The 27866-nt window shown below is 47.6% G+C and overlaps 1 protein-coding gene across 2 annotated transcripts in view; it reads right to left on the bottom strand.

Annotated features, from left to right (window-relative positions):
* MAPK4 (mitogen-activated protein kinase 4) overlaps window positions 1-21817 on the bottom strand; it is a 50625-nt gene extending 28808 nt beyond the window's left edge. For both annotated transcript variants that reach the window (XM_047828086.1, XM_047828087.1), the window contains exon 1: window positions 21272-21817. In XM_047828086.1, the coding sequence (XP_047684042.1) occupies window positions 21272-21817 (546 nt within the window). The remainder of the gene's footprint in view (window positions 1-21271) is intronic.
* Window positions 21818-27866: the final 6049 nt, after the last annotated feature.

Here is a 27866-nt window from a genome sequence, read left to right as displayed (position 1 = left end):
AGAGAGTTAAGTCAAACTCTTGTTCCTTCTCTACCTCTCTGGTGCCCCGTCCTTCTCAGACATGCCCTGCCTTCTTGGCTGATTCATTTCTGGTGCTCTCATTTAGCTGTCTTACATGACAGATTAAGATTTTATTTTTTAATTGCCAAGTGGTACAGATTTGTTTCTTCCAACAGTTTAGTCATTTAAGAAGTAAACTTTAAAGTGAAAATCATTCCTGATTCTCAAGACACCATCAACCCTGTTCCCTACAAATAATTACAATTTAGTGCAGTTCCTGTTTTTCCTTCCCTCCCTCCCTGAACACACACGTTAACTTTCTTTCCAAAAATAAAACAATTTTATCCCATCATACTTTACCTTAACTGCTTTCTTCACTTCATTGATTACAGAAAACTTCTCATTAGGACAAAATGAGCTTTTTAAATGGCTGCACGGTGCAGGATCTCTTACTTGTTTATAGTCTCTGTTTAAAGCTCTTTAAATTTCTGTTCCAAATGTCTTGCTCTCTGTGTGAGTTTGGGTCTTCTGAAATATGTCAGGCTATGTTAACTCACTTTGTCAAGCTGTTGGTAGTAGCAAGATGCTCCTCTGGAAGGAGATTTAGTGTAATTTGCATGTAAACTCACACCTGGATTTAAAAACATAGGGGTGGCAGTGGTTTAGAAAGGCAAAAGCATACATAAACAGGAGTACAGCTACCATTTTCCTGTTTTCTTTCTTTTAATTTTTATTTATTTATGAGAGAGAGTGAGCATGGGAGGGGCAGAGAGAGAGGGAGAGAGGGAGAGCGGGAGAGACAGAATCCCAAGCAGGCTCCCTGCTGTCCGTGCAGAGCCTGACTCGGGGCTCCATCCCACAAACAATGAGATCATGACCTGAGCTGAAATCAAGTTGGACCCGTAACTGACTGAACCACCCAGGCACCCCTATCATTTTCCTTTTCTACCATCTATAAAGAAAAGGCTGTGGAGAGAGGCAAGGTCAGAGCGGTTGGGTGAGGAGGTCACTCTGATGATCTAAAACAGCCGAGGCAGGTGAAGCAATGTGCCAGCAGGCAGAAGAACCAGCCTGGGGCAGGTGAGCCTTCTGGGGCTCTCAGGCCCGGCGCTCCCTCCCTTCCGGGTTGTCCCCCTCCGAGTGTTGTGGAGACCAGGGGGCAGGGTGGCAGGTGGATTTGTCAGGGACCTCAGATCCATCCTGTCTGGCCTCGATGGTCTCACTGCTGAGAATCTGCAACCTCAGCCCAAGCTCTGCTCCCCTTTCTTCCCATCAGCCAGAGCGGAGCCGAAGGACAAGCACCCCTTTTTTGGATGGCCCTGGGCACCCACACAGGTCAATAAACTGAGCTAGATTTCAGGAGTCTCATTGCAAGCAGCAGACATATTCCAGAAAACTCGGGCAAATTCTGGATGGAGGGAAATCTCGTTCTGCTTGAAATGCACAAACTTAAAGGGAACTTGCAGCAAATTCCTTTGCAGAATGAGTGGTGGCTTTGGCAACAAACACGCCCTTCATTTAGCTACCCATCAAGCACAAAGTTGGACAGCTTTGGTTCGCTTCAATCAGGAGTTACAAATTAAGAAAATCCATTGTTCAAAATGAAGCAGAATGTTGCAAAAACATAGCATGGACGGTTTCAATGCTATTTAGCAGGTGGTTTGGGGTTCTGGCTGAATGGGGGGTTAAGCAGAAAAGACTTTTTGTTTCAACCCCTGTTGCTGGAAATATCTCTAAAATGTCCCCATTCAATTTCCTGCCTTGGTACATAGCACCCAGGGAACAGAATTCAATTTTTGATAACTGAATGACTTCATTAGCTTTCTGGTCTTCCTGCATTTTAGTACATTATGGAGCAAAGCTGCAGAGAGAAGTGTAGAAAATGCAGCATGTCGTCCGCAGAATGTTCAGGCCAGGAACCAATGTGAAGTGAAAAACCAAAGAGCAAGGGAATTGCCGGCAAGGTTGTTTTTGTTATATTGTCATTTGTTTGCTTCTCAGAGTCAAATCCAGACCCTAGTATCACCTCAGGCAATCACGTTTTGGGAGGCCCCTGGGGGAGCGAGATGAGCTGTTCTCTAATTCAGGACACCCTGTGGATGCAGCAGACACACATCACAGACACAACAGAACCCTCCCCTCAAGGGGAAGCTGGATGCCCCAAGTGTCATTCCTTGGGACCACTTGAAGGAGAGGACCGTCTTTAAACCAGGCTGCTTCTCCCAAACACAGTCTGAGGATGACCTACACAGAACTGGCCCCGTCGGGATCCCCGAGGGTGCAGGGTGAAGCCCAGAAGTACGGGGATGAACACTGCTTTAATCCCACCCAGTTCTGCACCTACAACCCTGGGGTCCTGTCTCGAGGTGGACGGCAGAAGAAGGCGCAGAGATGGGAGCCCTGGAGTGGCTCAGTAAGTACCCGACGGCTGGTTTTAGGTGGCCACGGCGCATGGCCTCCTCACACGTGCATGGCGCAGGCCTATCTCTGTCCCTGTCTCTGTCCCATGGGGGGTGTAGGTCCCTACGCTCTTTCAGGTGACAGTGAGGAAGCAGCGCCTCACGAGGTGGGTGCCTTCCTCACTCAAGGCACAGGAAGAAGGGCTAGGACCCAGGCCTCTGACACCAGCCTGCTGGTCTCACTGCTGGTCTTTGAAACTGCCTTAACTTCTAATTCTGATTCAGTGCCCTTGGGAGAGAGGAAAAGCCAGTAACCACTGTTTTCATTTCCAGATGGGGGAAACCGAGGCACAGAGCAGTGATATTTGCTCCTGATCACTTGGTGACTTGGAAGTGGAATGGAGGCTAGAAATCACATCGTCTGAACCTCAGGCCAGGGTTTTGTTCTCAAACGAGCAGCTTCTTTAGTCTGTGATTGCTACTGGACTGTGAAATGCCCACCGTGAATGCCCTGAGCAAGGAGGCCCAGAAACAGGCAGGCAGGAGGAGGAGGAGACAGGAGAAGGAGCGAGAGGAATGGCAGGCGAGCAAAGCTGGGGCCTGTATGTCCTCCTGAGTGCCAAGTCTGCAGAATGTGACACCCGCAGGTCACCTCACACACCCCTTGCTCCTGGCCCTTTGGTTTGATGTTTCCAGGTCTTCCTTGAACCTCCTTGCTAATCCCTGCAAAAGCCCCCATTTCTTTCCAACTCCATCCCAGTGCCTTCCTGCCAATGGCTTCTCAAGAGCATGCGTGGGGGGGGTGGGGGGATGGGTGGTTCAGCCAGGCCTGCTGCCATCTGCAGCCCCGTACGGCTGCTCTGAGGACAGCGGGAGCTGCTCCAGCCCACGCCCGTGTGATGCTGAGGTTCTCTCCTCTTCCCCATCCACCCAAAGGAATGAAAGGAGTAAAGGGCTTCTTAGCTGCAATAACAGAAGCCACTCAATAGAGTTAAAGCAAAAAAGATGGGCTCCTCCAAAAGTACTGGATGCAGATGAGGGGTGAGGAGAGAGTCAAGCCCCCTAAGGACTGGAAACACTGACCAGAGAGCTCTCCAGTGATCACACAGGCTCACTCTCTCTCCACCCCTGACTCTCCATCTTTACTTGGCATCCTCTGTCTGCACATGTAGACCCCTCTGGCTCAGCAGTTCTGTGTGCCCCCATCTTCTCCGCTCAGATAAGAGGAACCACCACGCCGGACCCACTTCCTGTTGGGAACATGGATGGTGAGTCTGTTGCTGAAGGGGGTCCAGAAAGAGAGGAGCAAATCCAACCATTGTTCTGTGGCTGAGCCCCAACCCCACGCAGCCCTGCATCCAGCCGTGCCAGGTTTCCAGCTCTTCTCAGAGAGGGAACTCTCCATCTGGGGCTGAAGGAATTGTGTGGGCAAACTCTGGGACTGTTAAAAATACCTAGTCTGTATGAGCTTCCCACTTACATATAAACTCCATGAAGGCAGGTCTTGAGTTTCAGTCTTGTATCCTCAGAATCTAGATCATAGCCGGCATTCAACTATTTGATTGACTAAGTATTTTTACTTTAAAACAGCTTTATTGAGGTATAAGTGACATACAACTGCACGTATTTAAAGTGTACAATTTTGGTATGTTTTGACATACATATGCAACTGTGAAACCATCACCAATCAAAAAGCAATGAACACATGCGTCACCCCTAAAAGTTTCCCTGCCTTTTTGCAATTTCTCCCCATCCCTAGGCAACCACTAATCTATTTCCTATCCTAATGTAGATTCCTTTATGTTTTTTAGAATTCTGTATCTAGGGAATCTTATAATATTTCATCATTCATTTATTCATTTTGGTCTGGCTTCTTTCACTCAGCAAAATTATTTTGAGATCCATCCATATTGTTGCAAATGGTTCATTCCCTGCTATTGCTAAATAGTAATTGCATTGTATGGATATACCACAGTTTGTTGATCTGAATGTTGAGAGACATTTGGGTGGCTTCCAGTTCTTCCTCTATGAAAAAGAAAGCTGCTACGAACATTTGTACACAAGTTTTTTCATGGACATATACTTTCATTTCTTTTGGGTAAATATATAGAAGTGAAATGTCTGGATCATATGGTAGATGTAAATTTAACTTTTAAAGAAACTGCCAAATCATTTTTCAAAATGGCTGTAACACTGATTTTCAAATATTAAGCCACACTTGCATTCCTGAGATAAAACACATTTGGTCAGTCTGTGTTTTTCTTTTTATATATTGTTAAATTCAATGTGCTAAAATTTCATCTAGACATTGTGCGTATATCTTAATAAGAGATATTAATCCGGTGTTTTCTTATAATTTTTGAGGAGGCGGGGGAGATCAGGCTTTGCTATCACCATAATACTTAGAATGAGGTGGGAAGTAGTCCCTTCTCTCCAATTTTTTGAAAGAATTTGTAAAATTGGTATTATTTCTTCCCTAAATATTTGGTCGAATTCCCCTGTGAAGCTATTTTGGCCTGAAGTTTTCTTTGTGGAAATGTTTTTTAACTACAAATTCATTTTTTAAAATAGAGATAGGGATATTCAGATTATCTGCTTCTTAAAAATTTTTTTGAGGGCCACCTGGGTGGCTCAGTCGGTTGAGCATCCGACTTCGGCTCAGGTCATGATCTCACAGCTCGTGAGTTCGAGCCCCGCGTTGGGCTCTGTGCTGAGAGCTCAGAGCCTGGAGCCGGTTTTGGATTCTGTGTCTCCCTCTCTCTCTCTGCCCCTAACCCACTCACATTCTGTCCCTGTCTCTCTCAAAAATAAATAAACATTAAAAAAAAATTAAAAAAAATTGTTTTGAGCTATAATTCACATACCATAAAATCCACCATTAAAAAATGTACCATCCAGTGGTTTTTAGTGGGTTGGCAAGGTTGTGCACCCATCATTACTAACTAGTTCCAGAAAACTTTCATCATCTCAACATAAAACCTCATTCCTGATGGAAGTCACACTCTATTTTTCCCCAACTCCCAGCCCCTGACACCACTAATTTACTTTCTGTCTTTGCGAATTTGTCTAATTTGTATAGCTCACCGGAATGGAATCATACAACAGGTGGCCTTTTGTGACTGGCTCCTTTGACTTGGCATAATGGCTTCTAGATTCATCCATGTGGTGGCACAGTGCATATCAGCACTTCATTGTTTCATGACCCAAAGAGCCAAAACCATCTTAAAAAAGAACAATGTTGGAAGACCCACCTCCTGATTCCAAAACTTACTACAAAACTTCAGTAATCATGGGGCACCTGGGTGGCTCAGTCAGTTAAGCATCTGACTTTGGCTAAGGTCGTGATCTTGCGGTTTGTGAGTTCGAGCCCCGCATTGGGCTCTGTGCTAACAGCCTGGAGCCTGAAGCCTGCTTTGGATTCTGTCTCCTTCTCTCTCTGCCCCTCCTCCACTTGTGCTCTGTCTCTGTCTCTGTCTCTCAAAAATAAATAAATGTAAAAAAAGAAATTAAAAAAAAAAAACCTTCAATAATCAGGATAGTGTTGTACTGACATAAGGAGAAACATGAATGAAGCTGGACCTCTCTCTCACACCATCTACAGCAATGAATTCAAAATGGATCAAACACCCAAATGTAAGAGCTAAAACTATAAACTTTCACAACTCATAGGTGCACATCTTCATGAGCATGGATCAGACCCCAACTGTGAAAACAACAAAATAAAACATAAACTGGATATCATCAAAATTAAAAAAAAAAATTGTGCTTCAAAGGATACCACCAAAAAAGCAACAGATAACTCACAGAATAACAGAATTTTTTTTGCAAGTTATTTATATGATAAGGGACTTATATCTAGAATATATAAAGAACTTTTACAGTTCTATAATAACCCAAATAACCCAAATAAAAATGGGTAGAGGATCTGAACGGTTTCCCAAAGAAGATCTACAAATGGCCAATAAGCACACGAAAAGATGCTCAACATCATTAGCCACCAGGGAAATGGAAATCAAACCACAATGATGCACCATTTCATACCCACTAGGATGGCCAGGATAAAAACAAACAAACAAAACAGAAAATGAGAAGCGTTACTGAGGATCTGGAGAAACTGAATGCTCATTGCTGGTAAGAATGTGAAATGGTGCCACCAGTTTGGAAAACATTCTGGTAGTTCCTCACACAGGACCATATGACTTAGTAATTCCACTCCTATGACTATATCCAAGAGAGATGGAAAGGCACGGAGAGATGGAAACAAAAGCTTGTACGTGATCGTTCACAGCAGCGTTATTCACGATAGCTGAAAAGTAGAAACAATCCAAATGTCCATCAGCCGAGAACAGATAAACACAATGTGTGTATCCACACGAAGGGATGCCATTTGGCAATAAAAAGAAATGAAGCAGTGATACCTGCTGTCACAGGAATGAAGCTTGAAAACATACTAAAAAGATGCCAGCCACAAAGGACCACCTATCACATGATTCTATTTATATGAAATGCCCAGAATAGGCAAGTCCATAAAGAAAAAAAAGGTAGATTTCTTGGTTGCCCAGGATTGGGGAAGGGAGGGATAGAGGCTCTAGGGGGTGATGACTCAGGGGCTGGGGTATTTGGGGGGGTAATGAAGACATTTTAAAATTGATTCTGGTGATGGATGTACAACTCCATGAATATACTAAAAGCCAGTGAAATGTACATTAAAAATTTTTTTTTAATGTTTTATCATTTATCCTTTGAGAGAAAGACAGTACATGAGCAGGAGAGGGGCAGAGAGAGAGGGAGACACAGAATCCGAAGCAGGCTGCAGGCTCTGAGCTGTCAGCACAGAGCCTGACGCGGGGCCCAAATCCACGAATGGCGAGATCATGACCTGAGCTGAAGTCGGATGCTTAACCAACTGAGCCACCCAGGCACCCTGTGAAATGTACATTTTAAACGGGTGAACTGTGTGGTATGTTGATTAAGTCTTGATTAAGTTGTTTTGAAAAAAAGAGTTTAAAGGCCAATATAAACCACTGTTCCGCTGAAAGGGTGCCCCAGCTGGTAGCCTCTTCCCAAGCAGATGCATGCTGGAGCAATGAGGCAGGCCTGGGGGCGCAGTTAGTTTCCAGTGGGGAGAGATGGAAGGAGAGGGTGGTGAAGGCATGTGGCCAGGGCAGCAGGTGGACATGGGAAGATGGGAGCCTGTGGGGAGCCCACAGGGAGAAGGAAGGGCCCAGGACACAGGGATGGCAATTTCCTGTCCAGGCCCCACCTTTGCTCATGGCAGGCCCCAGGGAACGTCATAAAACTGCTCTGTTCTCCAACTCTCTTCGTGGAGAAAGCAGAGGCAGGTGTTCCCCACTGCATGACTCTTCTGTCTTCTCATCACAGAAAGCACCCAGAAGTCCTTGAGTTCTGGAGCCGAGTCCAGGTGTATCAGCCGCTACCCAGGTCCCTGGGGGCAGTTCTGGTCCAGGCTCTGCTTCTTATTAGCAGTGGGTCTTTGATGAGCCCCAGCGGTCCCCTAGTCCTCATCTGTCAAGTGAGGAGAATAATTAACTTGACCTGCCTCCCTCAGGGGTTGGTATGAGGATCCAGAATTATCACTGCTGGGAAAGAGCTCCTAGGGTGCATTGCTGTGAATTCCGGGAAAAATTTCAGGGTGAATACGAGGATATTGATCTCACAGCTACAGGAGCCATGGGCTGTTCATGCTCTCTCGTTAGCATTTGCAAACTGGTTGGGGTCAGGGTTGAGGGCAGCTGGTGACCACAGAGCATCGCTAAACAAAAGGCCTATAGAGAACCACTAGGGAAATAGGAAACGGGAAAAATTCATCCCCAAGAAGATGAGTCCTGCCTTGCACAGCTGCTTCATTGAGCTCACTGCCAGGAGGACACGTGGCTTCTGCAGATGGTGGTGGCTCTGCATAGAAGCTAGCGCAATACAGTGTTCATGACCATACCCTGGAGTCTCCCACACCCTGGAAACCTGCTGTCCGGGTCATCCGGGGACACAGGAGAGGCCAGCATGGTGCAGCACGCAGAACAAGGAATGGTCCCTCCTCTCCTGCTGCCTCAGACAATGAGGGGATCTCGTCAGGTGTGCGATGGACAGTAGAGGCAAACAGGACATCATGAAAGAGGAGAAGAAGCAAGAATAAGCGTTGGGGCAGCGGTGGGACAGAAGAAGCTCGTCTCTTCCCAAAACAGCTGTGCCAGGATGGGCCTCTGCTCTGCATGTCTGGATGTGGAGTTGCTGGCAGACATCTAAGTGAGCGGGGGGAAGGGTGGAGGGGTAGGCATGACAGGTGCTCATTCCCGAGATCCATTCTGAAGGGCCATCGCTGATGTCTATATTGATCGGTTGGTCCCCACGCTTACCAGTCGTTAAATATTTTGAATATTTTGAATAGTGTATAACCTCGGTACTAGAATCAGTCTTTGGTTAAGTTGCCAAAGTGCCAACATTTAGTGGTCTGCTCTCCCAGGTTAAACACCCTCCTCCAAGTGCAGTGCTTCCTAATCAATCCATTCTGACAATTCATTCAACTGACTTGTTCCCACTTTTCTTCACTCCTTCAACTTGTATCTTAGATGAGAGACTAAAACATGGTCAACTGCTTCAATAAAATTTACCACTGGGGCACCCGGTGGCTCAGTTGGTTAAGTGTCCGACTCCTGATTTGGCTCAGGTCATGATCTTGTGGTTTTGTGAGTTCGAGCCCTGAATCGGGCTCTGCATATTGACTGCTCGGAGCCAGCTTGGGATTCTCCCTCTCTCTGCCCCTCCTCCGCTTGTGCTCTCTCTGTCTCTCTCCAAATAAGTAAATAAACTTAAAAAAAAAAAAATTTACTGTTAGTGGTAGAATTTCAGGTATCTGAGAACACAGGAACTCCCTCATGATTAATAATCATAGTAAAAAAGAACTAATATTTACTGAGTGCTTCCCAGACGCCTGACAGAGTGCTAAGCATTTCACACACAGCCCTGTGGGGCAGGGGACAGAGCCAGTCCGAGGTGGGTTAAGTAACTTGCTCTGGGTCACACGGTACCAGCAAGGAAGGTCATCCTGCTTCTTCGGGGCCCGGCACTCCCAGAGGCACCTGTTCCATGGTCCACACGGAGGAAGGGCTGGCATCTGGGTGACGAGGTAAGACACATGTGACACACTGGACACCGGAGAACGGAACCCACAGAGGGTCAGCAGGCACATCCTCCTGGGTCAGATGCCCATGTGCCTGACCCTTCTCTCTCAGGAATGGAATAATTTCTACTCTTCGTGTAATAAACATGTTCTTGGTAAACGGACTCTGGCAACCAATTTCCCCAACCTCCCACCTAAACAGTTAACGGTGCTAAAACCATGCACATTCATGTTGTGTGTTTTGGGGGAACGAAAGAAAAATATATAGAAGGAGAAAGAAATCCCCTTCTTTTTACTTGTCTTGTCTAACCATTGTTAACGTTTTGGAGTTTTTACTTCTAGCCTATTTTTGTATGTCATTCTTTTCTCTGTGTTTTAAACCGTTATGGTCACCATCTATACAATTCTGTGTCTTGCTTTTTAAACCTAATCATTATTACATAAACATTTTCTATGCTATTGTAAACTTCAAAAACACCATTGAAAATAGTTGTATCATGTTCTAGTTAGTGGATAAGCCATAGTTTACTTAACCATGCCCTAACCTCCAACATGGTTTTAAGTTTAGATGTTCACGTATGAGTTTCTCTCTAAGTGAATTGGTGGTGTTTGCCCACATCTGATTTTTGTGCAGCTAAGAATTAAAGTGTCACAGCTGGTCACGGAGCTTGCATTAGGCTTTTTTACTTTAGGAGGAGTTTAAAATTGTACTGAGGTGAAAGGAGAGGCTTCTGGGACGCCGGTGTGGCTCAGTCGGTTAAGCATCCAACTTTGGCTCAGGTCATGATCTCACGGTTCGTGAGTTCGAGCCTCGCGTCGGGCTCTGTGCTGACAGCTCAGAGCCTGGAGCCTGCTTCGGATTCTGTGTCTCCCTCTCTCTTTGCCCCTCCCCTGCTCATGCTCTCTCTCTCTGTGTCTCAAAAATAAATACACTTTAAAAAAAAATAAAAAATAAAAAAAGAAATGAGAGGTTTCTGTAGACAATGTCCCTGAATCTCAACAAGGGACTTAGCTAAATCTCTTAGGACATTGTTGTGGACAATGAAGAAACAGATCAGATAACTATGCAATTATGTAAATTCACAACTGGTTGGACAGCTATGTCCAAAGAATGCTGGCTTAGGGTCAGCGTCACCCTGGAGGGAGGAGGTGGCTAGTAGCCAGGAGTCTAAGTGTCTCACCTAATCTCTCTAACACATTTTAAAATCACTGATATGGGTGAAGTCCTAGAAGACTTCTGGGTTTATAAATTTACAAATTTATAAATTTAATTTAAAATTTATAAATCTAATTTAAAACTAAATTAAAACTTATTTAATTTTTTAAATTAAACTTATTTAATTTAAAACTAAATTTAAAACTAAATTTAAAACTAAATTTAAAACTAAATTAAATTTATAAATTTATAAATTATGAAGTTGTAAGGGATAAACTGATGTGATAAAACAAAGATCCAAAAAGATCTCATCAGGTTGGAATATCTGCCTAAAGCCAACAAGATGAAATCTATCAGGGATAAGGGTAAAGTCTTATATTTGGGTGACAAAAATCAACTATATATAAATGTAGAGAATACCGAGCTTAACTGAAGTCAGTTGGCTACAAGCTCAGTATGAGACAATAGTTGACACAGCTGCCCCAAAAAAAACCCACCGGCAGCACGGACAGTAAGTCATTTATGGAGCAGAGATGTCACACTCTCAGGGACTTGGCTGGCTAAATCACAAAGTATCTGTTCTGAAAGACACATTTTAAGAACGTGAATGACAAGTAGAAGGAGGTCAATGAAAAGATAAGGTAGTGTGAGCTCTGGCAGCATTATCATCTAAACAGCCACAAGGCAGTGTAGCCCAGTGGGTACAGCATGGCCTCTGAAGCCAGGGGCTGGGCTTTGACACCCAACTCTGTCATTTACTAGCTGGTGACCTTGGACAAGTTACTCTCTGTGCTTCGATGTCTTCATCTATAAAATGGGGACAACAGCAGCACCTATCATCATCATCATCACTATTATTACCATTATTATTATTAGGCTGGTACAAGGACTAAATAGGATAACACCTGTTGAGCACTTAGAACAGTTGCCTGGATATGATGATCTGAAAACAAAGGGCTTCTAGGCTGCAGAGATTTAAAGGGGCAGGATGGATGACCTTTTCAAATATTTGAAAGCTGCACTGAGGAAGAGAAATCATGCTTCATTCTGAGAGGCTCTTGAAGGCCATACTCGATTCAGTGGAAAGGGAGGGACTCGGCTTCTTCATTAGTCAAAAAGCATTCAATGTGCATGTATTTGGGGTCAGATACTATGCTAGGCTCTAGGAATACGGAGATGAATGAGATACATATTCTTTCCTAAGGGCCCAGATGGGGAAGAGCCAAATGAATAGAGAATCACAACAGGATGGGAATAACTGCTTTAGGCCTCTGGAGGGAGGTGTGATTAACTGTCCCCTGGGGAGCTGGGCAAAGCTTTGACTACGTGGGGCTGTTGAGCTGAGTCTGCAGGGATAGTAGGAGTTCGTGTGGGAGCAGAGGGAACAGTGTGTGGGACCAGAGCTGTCACCGAGTATGGGATTATCCAGTGAATGGTGACAAGTCGGTGATGTTACAGCACAGAGTGGGTGGGGTGGCAGGAGCTAGAGATAAGGCTCAAAGAAGTGTAATACTGATGGAGAAGGTCCGCCAAGAAAGATGGGATAATCCTAGCAGTCCTCCCCCTGAGCCTATTCTATATTGCTGTCTTCTCAACAGGCAACCAACAAAGGCTGATTTAAGAAATGACACTTAAGGGCACTTGGGCGGCACAGTCAGTTGTGTCCGACTTTGGCTCAGGTCATAATCTCACAGTTTGTGGGTTTGAGCCCCGCATCTGTGCTGACAGCTCAGAGCCTGGAGCCTGCTTTGGATTCTGTGTCTCCCTCTCTCTCTGCCCATCTCCCCTCACTCATACTCTGTCTCTCTGTCGCTCAAAAATAAATAAGCATTAAACAAATTTTTTTAATTAAAAAAATTAACATTTAAAAAATAAAAAAAAACCACACTACACTTAGAAGAAAATCAAAAAGGATTTGACTCAATTTTCCAATCATTCTTCTGCAGTATAAAGACAGGAATAAGACAGTATCATGTCCGAGATACTTACACTCTGGGAGTACCCAAGTGGAGGGACAAGAACAAGGCCTGGGGCAGCTGGGACCCTCCCCACCAGGCTGAAGATACCGTGTGAAAGGGAGTCCCTTACTGGCACATCCACTCAGGTATAAAGGGAAGGAGGAGCGCATTATTCAACACTTAGCCCCCAGGCTTTCTGCTTGATTCCATTGAATAACGTTCATTGAGCTAAGGATGTAGAGATAAGTAAGTCATCAACAGCTCCTTCAAGGTGTGCTTATGATCTTGCATTAAAGGATAATCAGTCACACAGAGCATTACATCATTAAATGTGAGGGCTGTCTGCTTCTGGCCACGAAGGCGTGACTGGTGCTGGATTTGCCCTCCTATCATAAGCAATGATAAAACCGGACACACATAAATAGTAGATGTTTTCAGGCACTGGACAATGGGCTGAGCAGGATCCCTGAGAGAAGGGAAGAAACACATAAGGTGAACTTCATAGCTGCCCTGGCCCTCTGTCTGAGTAGATTTCCTAACCACAGCACAAGGAGGGAGGGTGAAGCGGATGTGGTTGCCCTCGTGACCTGGGGAGGGAGAAACTGGAGTCTGGGGCTGCTGAAGCATCTAGAGCTGGCAGGGAACTGGAGAGGAAGGAGCTTCAATAGGGTGGGAGCCCCAGAAGGTTGTTGTTGGTGGTGGTGGGGGTGGTCCTGCATGGACCTCTGGCTGATGGCTGTGCTGCACCTACCCAGGGCGAGACTCTGGCATAGGCTAGCAGAGAGCAGCTACTGTGGGACCTAGAACAAACCAAGGACAGTAGAGGTTATAGAGACACTGGATCCATAGGAGTTCTAGTCTAGCCAGAGGGGAACACCAGGCATTCCAGTGAGACAATAGAAAGGCCAGGCCCCGGGAATAAGGACCGTGCTCTGGAATAAGGGTTATTCTATTCCTGCCCTATCAAACTCTCAAAGCCTAAAACCAAGCCTTAACAAAACTAAGGAGAAGCATCAGTAAATTAACTGCCTGCCAGAACAAAACCAAAAATCAGTGTTGAACTCATTAAAAGGAAGACAATATAATTCAGGATCCCTTTCAGAGTACCAATTGCACTGTCCACGAATAAGCAAAAATTACCAGAAATGGGGTGAAGAATGAAAATGTGACCCAAATTCAGGAGAAAAAAGGAGTCAATACAAAACAACCCTGAAATGTCCCAGGTTTGGAATTAGCAAAGACTTTAAAGCAGCTATTATAAATATTTCATGGATTTAAAGGAAAATATGATCTCAATGGATGAAGATGGGGAATCCCAGCACATAAATGGAAACTATAACAAAAGGAGCCAAATGGAAATTCTAGAATGGAAAAGCACATTATCTAAAATGAAAAATTTACCAAATGAGCTTAATTACAAATTAGAGATGGTAGAAGAAAGGGTCAGTGAAGTTAAAGACAGAACCAGAGAACTTACGCATTTTTTAAAAAAGGACAGAAAAGGGGAGCCTGGGTGGCTCAGTCGGTTGAGCATCCAAGCCTTGATTTCAGCTCAGGTCATGATCTCACGGTTTGTGGGATTGGACCCTGCATGGGGCTCTGCGCTAACAGTGCGGAGCCTGCTTGGGATTCTCTCTCTCTTCCCGTCTCTCTCTCTCTCTGCCCCTCCCCCGCTCAGGCTCACTCTCTCTTTCTCAAAATAAATAAGTAATTTTTTTTTTAAATGAAAGCAAAATAAAGACACTTTCTAGATAAGGAATTTGTCACCAGCAAGCCTGTGCTACATGAAATACTAGCCCCTCTCCAGCATCACTGGAAGGAAGCAGACTTCAGCTGTGAGGTGAGCACCAAGTGAGGCAGTAGGCTGCTGTGGAAAATAAGGAGGCAGCTACTGATCCCTTTACACTTTTTTTTTTTTTAAGTTTATTCATTTATTTTGAGAGAGAGAGGCAGAGTGCAAGCAGAGGAAGGGCAGAGAGAGAGGGAGAGGAAGAGAATCCCAAGCAGGCTCCAACCACGCTGTCAGCACAAAGCCAGATGCGGGGCTCGAACCCACAGACCGCGAGATCATGACCTGAGCTGAAATCGAGTCAGATGCTTAACCAACTGAGCCACCCAGGATCCCCTGTTCCTTTGCACGTTTAATCAACAGCTCAGCCCAGTGAGAGACAGACCTACAGGCACATGAGACAGAGTGAGCTCTGAGATGGCAGTGAGCATGGCCGGTATGCACCCGTGCGGCTAGGCCAGCGGTAGAACAATGAAATACCTGTAAGCTGGTTGGGAGACAGGCACTGCTCCAGGCCCCTGATTCCCTCACTCATCACTTTGGCTTCACTCCCAGATACTCCTAGATCTCGCTATGATCTGGCAATAAAGGGTCAATTCCTGGCAAGCAGGGCACCTCCGGGACCCTGCCTTGGGCCTCTGGCCGGCTTCCTTTCCAATTAGTGGTGCCTGGGCCACGCCAGTTGTTAAAGATTTTTAATACCGCCCCTGGAGCTAAGTGGCGTTGCTTCCCAGGAAAGGAGGTCTGGGTATGAGGCTCTGGGAGTGGGCAGAGAGGACCCCAGGAGGCCCAGGGACGAGTGAAGACCAGCAAGTAGGGGTGGGGGGCTCAGTGGGCAGGGGAAGGGAGGCACTGAAAGCCAACAAAATTAGCTTTCCAAGTTGGCCTGAGTGTTCAGGGACACTTGACTCTCTAGTACAACCTCTGTTCTAATCCCCGAGGTCATGTTTTTCCCTGTTAAAAAGGGATATTTCATAGCCTTTTAAATAAATCTTTTCAGCTCCACTGATTTGGAATAACATGCTTAGCAGCTTAAGAACTTCTAGCTGGGCCTTCAGCAAGTTGTCCTCCGACAAGCCCATGTTCTCATGAAATGCTGGCCGCCCAGTATGGCCGGGCCTCTCCGGTGCCGGCACTGTGGACCCTAGGCCTATTGTGGGGTCCCGGGCAAGCCCTTCCTCACTCCCTACACGCAGGACCCGCGCCTTATTCCCTACAGCTGCAATGGGGACATCATCCAAAATCTAAGCCCAGAGAACAAGTGGACACTTTCTTGATCGGCAGCAAAGACCCTATTTTAGGCACAGAAATGAGCATTCCTCCTCTGAGTTTCAGTTTCAAGGGAATCATGCTTTACGGGGGCTTTCTGTGTGTTCTGCCCAGGCAGACGGGAAGGTTATATTGGCCTAGATAGACAAGAAGCCATCAAAGGAAGGCAGTGGCCAGGAGGTGGGGTTGATCAGCATGATTAAACCAGCATAAACACAGCCGACCAAAGCTTGGTGCAAAGCCTTTGCAAGCTGGCCGTGTGTGTTTGACATCACGCACCCTTCTGCCTCCTTTGGGACCTTGAACCACAAGCCTAAACAAACTACGGTAATCTGCTGAGCCTTCAATCACTCAGTCTCACTGAATTGTGAAACCAGTATCTGTTGTTGAATAACATCGAGGGAAGTAGCTTACACCAGAATGAAAAGGGCACGTTTTCTAAAATCATTGCACATATCACCTAACTACTGTGTAAATCACACCTAAATAGAACCAACACTCCTTTTGGTGTTGATCCGTGGTTCGTGTAGCTTTCTACCGAATGTGAGGGACGCTGGGCAGGTGGGCAGTTTCCAGGGTACTGTGGAGGCCGTAAAAGTCGTCCTGCCTAAAACAATCTTCAAAATTCCCTGTCACAGTGCCTGATATCCTCACCATTAACAACCCCATTTACTTAAAGTATCTGCTTCAAATACAACCCCATCATCTAGGAGTTCTTAGCCTTCTTCCTAAGGGCTAAAGTTTGAGAATATGGCTGCGGGAACCAGCAAACTCATCAGGACCATCAGCTTTCTGTCCACAGCCAAGCCATTCCGTGTCTTCAGATCAGTGGTTCTTGAGAGTTAAACCGGCACCAGAATCACCTGAAGGCTTGTTAAAACACAGCTTGCAGGGCCCCACCCCGAGTTTCTGATTCCGTAGCTCTGAGATGGAACCAGAGACTTTGTATCGTTGACAAGCCCCCGGGTGAGGTCGATGCTCCGGTCCGGCACCCGCTTTGAGAATCCGTCGCTGTGCTATCAATTTGTAAGGCATCTCCACGAGATACGTAGGCAGTGTGAACACATTCTGATAGGGAATGGGGTATTAGGACAGAGGGCTCTGACGCAGAAAGGGGCCGGGGCCCAAAGGCAGGCCAGCCTAACAGAAAACTCAAGACTTTCCTGAGTGATCCGCCAAGACACAGGAGCCACTGGCTGTCAAAATTCTGATGAGCCTCTTACTCTTGCTTTCTTTCCTGGGTATTTTCTGCCTACTGCCCCCCGAAAGGCAAGTCTGCTGGCCGTGCCCTGGCAACCCCAGCAAGGGGTGGCTCCTTTCCCTAGCCACGGGTGGCCCCTCCAGGACAAACCTGTGTTCACACAGCTCGTCTGGCTGTCCGCATGCTGCAGGCTCCCGGGGGCTCCAGACACTTCTTGGAATTTACACAGGATTCAGTGAAGTCTTAAACAACATTTGTTTTCCTCTTTGGAGATCATCTACTTCCTAATAGGATAAATTCAAAGTTAAACATGCTCTGACCCTTCAGCAGCCTCTTCTCGTTACGAACAACAAGGAACTTCTCAGCAGGCTGGCTGAGGAGGTGGGCAGAAAGGGATTCATAACAGGAGCAGAGGCTGGGAAGCCACCTTTCAGGTAGGGTCTCATGACTCCCCCTTCGGTCAGGTCAGGAGTTGGTTCCATATTTCAGTGCAGGGGAAACCAAGACCCGAGTGTCTGCGTGGTGTTATCATGGCATCTACTGGGCATATAGTTCTGTTAGTGATTTAGCTCTTCGTACATATGAAAGCACTCTGATATCTTCCACTTTCATTTGACTCTAAGAAGAATCCTATGAAACAAGCAGAAAGGGAATGACCCTATTTGACAGAGAGGACAACAGAGAAGAGGCACAGAAAAGCCAGCGGGCGTGGAGTTGAAGTGTGTGCATTGGCCACTCATTGTGAGGTCTTGAGTGGGTCTCCTCCCCTTCCGAGGCCTCGGCTTTGTCAACTGTGAAATGAAGGGGACGGACGAGGTGACGGCAAGGTCTTCGTACAGATCTCATACTCAGGAATGAGCTGCACAGTGAAAGATTTGCCTGACGTCACACACATCAGTGAGGTGAGTAACAGTGACACAGGAGACACGTGCTCCCTGTGCCATCGAGAAAGCCATTAGAGCACCCCCACTGTCACCCGCTGTCATCTCCGTGACAGTGTGAACTAACTGGGAACTCCAGCTGTCCTCTGGACCTGGCAAAGACTGAGACCCCCTAAGGGAGGAGGGGTAGGGGAGACCCAGCATGCTCCCTGACTGTGCCTTAAGCCCCAATGCTGCCAGCTGATCACTGGAGAGGAGAAGGCCATCTGGGTTGGCATCTCCTTTACCAGACAAACTCAGCGGACACTTACCCCATGGCAGGCCCTGCGCTAGATGAGGGGGTATGGAAGTGAAGGAGACTCACTGTCCACCCAGGAAGAAGTCACAGTGAGGAGAGTGAGACCAGGTGCTGCACACTGCTGGGTGGGTTATGCTTAGCCAAGGGGCCCGAGTCCAGCTGCCAGTCAGATCACAATGCCTGCCCCTGGCCCTGGGCTGAATCAGCCTGCAAAAAGGGTGCCCTTTTATAACCCACACAAAGGCACTGGCTGTGGCCAAATGAGCACACTCTTCTTCAAGGTGAGTGCAGGATGCACACTACTTCAGGAGGGGTCCAGATACACACGTCTGACCCCAACCAATCCTCTGGCTGGAAGAATTACGTGTTCTCTTTCTGAGAGTCAAACACTCTAACCACATGGAATCAATGAACCCAACTAGCTTCCTATCTGGAATGTGCTGGTAAATGCCTATTCTCCCATCTGTTTGAGACAGTCAACAAGATCAACAGGGCCATGTCTCAGGAGCAGCGATCGGACTCCCTGGGGAAAACAAGATGAACGCAACGCGCCCTCAAGAACCAAGGGGCTCTCAGCCAAGGGGAGCACAGAAGAGGCAAACACAATGACCCACAAGACAGAGCAGAGAATGCTAGATGCTAGAAGGTCCAGGTAATGGGATGGGGGAGAACTGACATGGGAGTTCACAGGAGGGAAAGATGAATTCCCACCGAGGACCAGCAAGCCTTCATGAAGGAGATGGTGTGTGGAAAGGCCATGCATTGAGATGCATGAGAAGGCCCACGTTCTAGAGCCCCTCCTGTCAGTCAGCCAAATAATCTCAAGACAGCCGTTGCTCTCCATTTTAAAATGGACCCTTTGCCCTAAGTGCCTCACAGCACTTTGAGGATTAAATGAGAACTGATTTAAATGCATATTAAGTAAATAAAAGCACCAAATATAAAGTTTTTGTCATCACCCGAAGAAGAATAAGGAGGAGACTAAAAGCCGACAGTGTATGAGGGAGAAGGGGTGAGGGGGACACCGGCCAAACGCAGGGCTCACAACTGGCTCCAATGATTTTTTTTAACCACCCACAGCTAATTTTATTCAAGAGACTCTAAGGAGAATAAGTCAGAACATCTAAATTTCTTCGGCATCAGGAAAATGAAAAGTCCCAGCCAGAGCGGTGTCTGCCCATCCCTGGGGGACAGGAGCACAGTCACTTAGAGCTGGTGGCTGGTGAACGTGGGCCTGGGCCCGGTGTGCTCAGCAAACACTCACTGCACAAATGGATGGGCTCCTTACTGCTTTACAAGGGACTTTACATCCATGCTGTATTTTGATCTGTAACCACAAGCCAGTGGGGCAGAAGGCATATATTATCATCCCGTCAACAACAGGGGAACCAGGGCTCCCAGAGGAAAAGGGACTGTCCGTGTCCGTAGACAGCAGGTGTCAGAAGGGAGCCTGGACCCCTGCCTCCCTGCTTCCTCACACCCCGCACCTAACAAGTGTTACTACAGCAGATCTTCACCCCCACAAATCACCTTCCCTGACGTTAGCAAAGGTCTTCTGCGTGCTGTTCAGAGCATGTTCCCTGGAATACATCACTTAATCAGACCCTTTCATCTAGGAAGGTCCTTGCTTTGCTCCCAAAGGTACTGGTTTATTCCAATTCTGAAAGTGGTTTTGCGCATCCCAGAAACAAGTGTCATGGAATCTATGGGCCTTTTACCAAATAAGAATTGATTTAGGTTAAAACCTTCAGTTTGATTGTTTGGAGTCATTGCTTCTTAGAAGCAAGTGAAGGTACAAACAGCAAAGGGCATGAGGAAGGGCTTTGTTTCATTTTGTTTTTAACCGTGGATATTCTTGCCTACAAAGTCAGCTATCAGTTTTGACAGATGGCCTGGCCACCGGAAGGGGGACAGGGGGCAAGTTCGTGGTTAAGGTGACAATGAGGAACTGGAACCAGCTGGGCTGATTCGGGATCTGAAATCTGGGCTGGAGCCCAAGTTCCAGAGGGTGAGGGTGGGACAGGGAGCCCTGCCCTTCCTCCCCCCCCCCCGCCGGACACCCTCTCACCGCACCTGCAGGACAGGTCAGTGCCTTTCTGGGAGTCTGTGACCTTCTGGCTGCCAGCAAATAAGGTGGCAAGGGAAAGCAGAGGAATGAGGCTTCAGGGAGAAAGCTGAAGCAGGTTCCAGGTCAGAGCTACCCTCCCCTTTCATGACCCACCTCAGCCCCTTGGCTGATAACAGTTTATGGCACACCTACATCCTAGGGAGTGTTTTCATTCTAATAAAAATTCATGGTTCAAGGCTTCTGGCAGAAGGCTGGTAATCACACCCACCCCACAGCTCTGTTGAGGGATGTCTTGTGACATGTATTCAGCAGCTCCCCTAAAGCGGCAGGAACCAGGGGTAGGGGGAACACAACTTCAAAGGACTCCCAGCTCCTGAAGGAAGCAGTGGATTAGTTAAGAAGAGGCCCGGGGCCTTGAGAATGAGTGTCGATATCTCCATCAGTGTGGCTGGGTCAGCTATGTCTCTGCGGCTGGTGGAGACGTGGGGTCTCAGGACCGTCTAGACACCTGTAGCTTCAGTATGGCCCCGAGGGGCCAGGGCATCATGGGACCTAGGAGGGCTGAGCCATTAGCTAGACAGTGTATACTGAGGATTTGTTTATCGGGTAAACTGTTCGTGCCCTCTGTCCACGGAGGGAGAGAATGGGACACAGAGTGCGAAGAGGAAGCAAGCTGAACTGGAGCACGAGGCTGCTATGGTGAGGGGCCTCAGTGGGAGTCCTGAGCGGACAGGAGGGAGAGGTGGTATTAGGTGGATGGCAGGGATAAGAGGATGCTAGAGGCAAATTCACCAACCACACAGTTTTGAAGCCATAGAGTTTAGAGCTGGAAGAAATCGGAGAGATCTAGTCCAACCCTATCTTGTGCAGCTAGGAATTCTTGGTCACGGCCATGGGGCAGAGGCAAGACTGAGAACCAGGCCACCAGCCCCAGCCCCTGCTTGGCCAGCAACTGCCGTTCAGGCCAGTGATCTTTCTGGCACCCTCCAGCCCCTCCCAGGTACGGACTCTAGTCCCCTGATTCCAGCGGAGCTAGGAATACCCTTCTGAACAGCTGTGAGCACTCTGGAGGATTCTGTGGACCACCCATTTCTGCCATTCCAGCCAGACATACCTTGTGTGAATAATGCTGGTCAACGATCCTCGCCAACCCGAAATCCCCGATCTTGAGCACGAGGTCCTCCGTGCTAATGAAGATGTTGGCGGGCTTCAGGTCCCTGTGCAGCACGTTGGCAGAGTGGATGTACTTGAGCCCTCGGAGCAGCTGGTACATGAACAGCTTCGCGTGTTCCTCTGTCAGCGTGCCCTGCTCCAACAGGCGTGCCAGGTCGGTCTCCATGTACTCCTGGACAATGTAGGCCACGCTGAACTTGAACAGCTCGCCCTGCAGGTCAGTGCCCTTGGGCCCCAGCACCTCGTACACCTTCACGATGTTGTCATGGTCCAGGCGCCGGATGATCTTGATCTCCCGGAGCGCATGCTTCATGCTGCGGGAGTCACTCAGGGTGATCTTCTTCACAGCCACCTTCCGGCAGGCCCTGCTGTCCACAGCTGACAGCACCAGCCCATTGACACCAAAACCCAGGGGTTGGAAGTCAACGAAGCGCCCACCAAGGTCATACCCATAGACACTGGCGATGCAGTCGCCCTTCTCGGCCATTGTTGGCTCAGTGGTCAGGGTCTGCCCGCGTGGTGAAGGGGCGGTCAAAATCGGCCAAGTCCCAGGTAGCGGCTTCCCCAGCACACCTCATTCTGTCAAGTCCCAAAGCTGAGGGATGCCTCTCCTCGTGCTGATGCCGCTGCCACCAGCTCCCTGGAGACAAGAGTGGCATATGTCCATGCTTGCTGAGCTATGGAAGGAGAAGGCTCAGAGGGTTTTCTTAACTTGCATTGGGAGGGCTGTCTGCCAACTCGTCTGTACCCTGAACTCTCCTCGAAGCTTAGAATGGCTCATGCTTTTTTAAAACGTAGCATCTTGGAAAGAAAAACCAGTCTCATCATCTATGTGGATGTAAAGTTTTCTACCATAACGGACCTCAAGGTAAAAAATGCAGAAACGCTCCCCTTTAAATCTTTTGTTGAAAGAGGTTCCTTCTGGCTGAAATGTAGAGCTGTTAGTGAGCTGTGTTCCTTTACGATGGTCCAAAGCTCAGTTTTGTCACAGCCTCCGGCAGCTTGGTAACTATTGTGTCCTGAGCAGTATGAAGGGATCCCGGCAATGGATTCTGGAGGCTTCTAGGGGTTTCTTTTACCTCCGTCAGCTCCCTTTTCTACCAGCTCCTCCTAGGTTTCATAGCCCAAATCAGGCTGGTGAGCACTGGTGAAGAAAGCCGGAGGAACCCAACCACCTTTCTTGAGCTCTACACCAAGTTACACCTCAAGTCCCAAATCCGAGGGGCACTCAGCTGCCACGCCAGGATCCTCCAGAGGCTTCCGAGGGGGCAGCATCCTCTGTCACCCCCTCATCCACGCCACCGTGAACAAGACTCTGTTCTGCTGGACTCAGAGAGGCTGCAGGAATGCGGCATCTTTCAGACCATGTCTCCTTTCCTGTCAAAGAAATAGCGTTGGGTAAATTTCCACACTCCAGCTTCCAACACCTTCCCACTTGCGTGTCCTTTGTTAACCAGCCCAAGTGTTATTTGATCTGTCCAGCCAGCTGAAACACTGCTTGCTCAGGGGATTCCAGGCTTTGCACTGCCCAGCCAGCCCTCCTGCTGTGGGCAGCGCTCCCCTGGAAGAGAGAGAAGATGGATTGATTTGATAAGATCATCAAATGGTGCACCTTTTGTGTAAATGCCTGCTCCCCAAAGGTTAACACACACCAATTGTGGGTGGGAATGATCCACTCTGACTTTGGAGAAATTAATTTGCTATGCTCTCCAAACACATACATCAGCACTTGCTGGGAGTGATGATCATAAAAAGTAACTAACTGGAGACAAAAAATAAAGGATTGATAATTTTTTTTTTTTGTACTTGGACCCCTTTTCTTCCTTCTTTTGCAAATGTCTTTGAATATTTTGAGGGAATTTGCCACGTGCTGATGTTTAATTACATGTGTATCTCTTGCTTTCCACAGAGGTGGCAAAAGCACACATACCAAGTAACAAGGAAATTTTATTGCCACCCTAAAAAAGGGATTCTCTGCCCAGCAAGGCAGAGCACAGACTTCTTAGCATGACACCAGGACTGGCATGGTGAACTGTATTCTCTTTGATGGTGGGGACCTAGCTCTTCAAAGCAATGGCTCAAATCCTATCATGACTGCCCCCTGGTGGCTGCTGACTCAAATTACAGGCATAGAGCCTACATGCAGCCTAACTGCAAGACAATGTAAATTCAGACCTCTGGAGTAAAGGCAATGTTATGGCTTCTGAGGGACTGGCAGCTTTTATAAGTTTATTAAGTCCATGGACAGTCAGAGAACTGACACTGTACCCTGCACAAAGGAGTGAATCTAGTTCTTACCATACTATAGGGCCCCCTGTAGAGATGCTTTCATATCTGAACTTTGCACAACTCTGCAAATGCTAAATGAAACAAAACAACAGTAAACTCAATGTCTGAAATTAAGGGGGACAATAAGGGGACACAGATGACCTGAAATAGTAAACCATCAGATCCCCTCTAAAGACTTCTAATGAAAGAGATTTGCCAAGGGCCTGGAACACAGTGATTGCTCAAGAGAGGTCAGCTATTGATGACTTTGTTAAAAATTTCCTTGCATTTGAATAAGAGGCACCTAGTATTCTAATGTTTTGACAAAATCTTCAGCAATCCTACTCTGGATGTTTTTATTGGTCCCAGCAGCAAAATAACCACAGTCTTACACAGAATTTCAGACTGGGAAGTGATCATAGCAAACAAGTCCAGTGGTCCTTAACTGGGGATGGTACTGCCCTCCTTGGTTCATCTGACCAGGAGTCATTACTGGCCTTTAATGCTCAGGGCCAGAACCCTAACCACCTTGCCAAGCAGCTCCATCAGTGAATAACTGACACCCACCCCCAGGTGCCAGCACCTCCACTGAGAGATAATGATTCTGGCCCAAGTCCTCACTTTGCAGATGAGGGCACCAAGGCTCAGAGAATAGCAGCTCAATGTTTCTGGCGTAGACGGGCAAAACACATTTGATGAACTGAGAAATGAATACCATTCACTCTGAGCATCCCTCGCCAATTAGAGACAGTGCTGGGACCAGCCTCTGAGCCACCCTCTGTGGCCCATGCTAGTGAAGTCCGCCGGGATACCTAATTCAGGGGAACAAAAGAACCACCCTAGCACTCCAGTCCATCCTCCTCTGGCTCTTGCTGCCCATCACGTAACAAACTAAACCGGAGCTTCTTTCACTGTCTACCCACATGCCTGTCTCATTCCCAAGGGCACGGCAAGCAGGCAATTATATATTTTGCTTTATGAGAAGAGACGCTTAAGCCTTCTTCCCTTTCCAGCTCCCACTGGGTTGTAAATAGACAGGACCGAGCACCTAAGCAAGGAGGAGATGACATCACCAGCAAGCGAGAGCAGGATTTGTTCCAGATCAGCTGCAATGCAGATAATCTGTGAACAATTAAGAGGTGCTTTATTTATTTTTAAAACTCTTTCCTCTCCCCCTCACGTGAGGGAGGGGCTGTCTCCCCTGGACATATGCACGTATGCATGCGTGCGTAGCTGCGTGGGTGCGAGTGAGTGGTCTCCCTGACACGCGGCTGGCTCCAGTGGGCAGGTACCGTGTCACCTTGGGAAGACTTGCTTCCAGCCACTCTGCCTTCGTCATGGGCCTCTAAGTACACTCTTTCAATTCCTTCCACCTTCCCAGTTCCTGAAATGTTCTCCTGCTTCCTCCCCACTCACTGAAGTGTTGCCCACCACTCAACCCAGATGGCATCTCACTTCCACTCCAGAGTTCCCATTCCGGAAGTGTCCCGGGTGACATTCTCCTTGCCTAAACTCCTGCAGTGTCCTTGTGTATGCCCTCTTTGACACTGACCACATACTAAGCTGGGCTGTTATTTAACGTCTTATATGTGTCCATCTCCCAACTAGACTTCAAGCTTCTCCAGTCCAGGGCACAAGGCAGTACTCAGAAACTATCTGACTTGGGGGCACCTGGGTGGCCCAGTCAGTTGAGCGTCCAACTCGGCCCACGTCATGATCTCGTGGTTCATGGGATCAAGCCCTCCGTCGGGCTCTGCGCTGACAGTGTGGAGCCTGCTCGAGATTCTCTCTCTTCCTCTCTCTCTGCCCCTCCCCTGCTCACTCTCTCTTTCAAAATAAAAAAATACACTTAAAAGCAAGTTTAAAAAACAAAAAGGAAACTAAATGGCTTGGACGTACATTCGTCCAATGCTGAGGAACACTCATTATGTCTACACAGTTGTCCTGCCCACATTTCCTAGATGATCAGCCTCCCCTCCCTAACTCTGCTGGTGCAATACAACTTGTTCAAGAGGGCTTTTCTCACACGCCCCAACCACTCAGACACATCAGATTTCTTAACTTCAACCTTCTCGGTGTCACCTGCTGCTCAGAGGCTGCCTCTGAGAATTCCAGGCAGCTGTTTCTCTGTTCCCGTGTGAGTTGACTGTTACTCATCCCTTCTCAGCCCTCTTCGCTTTCTAAGTTTCTTTCTATAATTCCTCTAAAATTTCCACTGTAAACCTTTTGCTTTTCTCCACGGGTGGACTGATTGCAAAACACCTATTACCTAAGATGTCTTGGCTTTAGCGGTTCATTGTTTGCATGACACGCCAGGGGGCATGAGCGCATCGGCGCTGGAGAGGGGCAGACCCAGCATCTGGATGTGCCCACCGTTGCAGAGACAACAGTATGGCAACTCCTCAGGGCAAAGCACAGCCATTCTCCATTTGAACTCGGTGGCTCAGAGCTACTCTGAATCAGGTGCGATTTCAAACCAGGCAGTTGGCATTCACCTTGAAGGAAGGAAAGGTCATGGGTTCAGTTGTGCTCAAATGACAGTGAGCAAGAAGAATGCATGCAACTCCTGCAAGGGTAGCCTGGCTCCCATGATTCACGGTGAATGTTATAATAAAACGCAGGAGTCGAAACACCTACCCCTAGGCTCCTAGCAATGGACCTTCATTTCTCCACTGATTTCCCACGGACTCTCTTGCAATACTTTAGTTGGGGCCAATTAATGATCCTCTCACACATCCAGCTTTTTAACACGTGGAGACAAACCAGAAATGAGATGGTGTGTGCCAACTGTCCCTTGCTGGGTTTCCCGGGGAGCTCGTTTACAAAGCAGCTTTGGAAATTCTAAATTTAGACTCAACTCTGCCTGCTCAGATCCTCCCAAACCGCATGCTGCTGTTGACTTTCAGCAGGAACTGTGGCCCCCAAGGAGGTGCTGATATTTCACGGACAGTGCGTTCTTCTCTCTCTTGAGCACCCCAAAACCTGCAGGAAAGCCTTCTCAGGCAGGGCTGATGTTTACAGTTGAACAGGCTGCACACTGCACAATTCTAGGCGGCATCATTCACATTATAGTCAAGTCTGTCTGACTCTAAGGTTCGTGACCTTAATCACTATAGTCCATGTGAATAAAATCCTCTAGACCAGAGATCAGCAAATTTTTTTCTATAAAGGGCCAGGGAATAAATGTCTAAGGCTTTGCAGAACATACCGTCTCTGTTGCAACTACGCAACCCTGCCTTGTAGCACGAAAGCAGCCATAGATAATGCCCAAACAAAGGGCATGGCTGCATTTCAAAAACATTTTATTTACAAAAACAGGTGGGAGACTCAATTTGGTTAGGGGGCCACAGTCTGTCAACCCCTGCTCTTGACTGTGTAGGAACATCCTCTAGGTTGTTCCTAAGGAGACACCAAAGTGTGCCATAGCCTGGACCTTTCCAGCTCCTCCTGCATGGTCTCCTCCGTCCTTGGACTCAGTCCTCCTGTTGCCCCTCATGGTGGCACTACCCCAAGCCTGCCCTCCCAGGGAGTTATTCTGGGCTTCGGCCCCCACCCTGGGCATAGTTAAGGTCATTTGCAGGTTTCATGGCCTCAGGGCCCACAAGCTACCTTCTATTTCTGACTCTGGTACTTTTCAGGCTACTGTTGACATGCCTCACCCCTACACACCCACTTGCACCTTCAGAGGCTTTCTGGAGAGGTGGCGAAGGCGACCTGATGGAGACAGGGTAGCTACACTGACTGAGGGTCACCATGGGGTCACCATGGGCCAGGAGCCGTGCCTGAGGATTTCAGTTGGGTCTCACCACAACCCTGTGACGTTTGTGTCACGCTCCCATGAAGCCCCCGAAGGAAGTAACTTGCCCAAAATTACACCACTAGCAGGTGATGACTCAAAGGCCACGCTTCTCAGTACTGCAGCCCCTGATCTGAGCCCAAGGGAGTGATTCTCACCACGAACCACCTAGGCCCAGGGTGACTGCCCGGGCCTACAGAAGGGCAAATTTGGGGATATGCACACTTTCCGGTACTTTTCAAATTAAATCAAGAGGCAGCCACCTTTTCAGCCTGTGTTCAGCCCCAACGTGGAGGCCACGGCTCATAGCCTGCTTTATGGAAACAGAAAGTGAGAAATAGAACATTAAGACGAGTTTAAGAGTTGAGAAAAAAACAAAAACAAAAACAAAAACACGACAAGTTTAAACAACCATAACCCTGCCTTCCAACTGGTCCTTGGACTCTTGGCTAAGGTAAGCCTCAGACAAGCC

This window comes from Prionailurus viverrinus, chromosome D3 (assembly GCF_022837055.1).
Source record: "Prionailurus viverrinus isolate Anna chromosome D3, UM_Priviv_1.0, whole genome shotgun sequence".
Classification (NCBI taxonomy): domain Eukaryota; kingdom Metazoa; phylum Chordata; class Mammalia; order Carnivora; family Felidae; genus Prionailurus; species Prionailurus viverrinus.
This window is presented reverse-complemented; position numbering and strand designations above follow the sequence as displayed.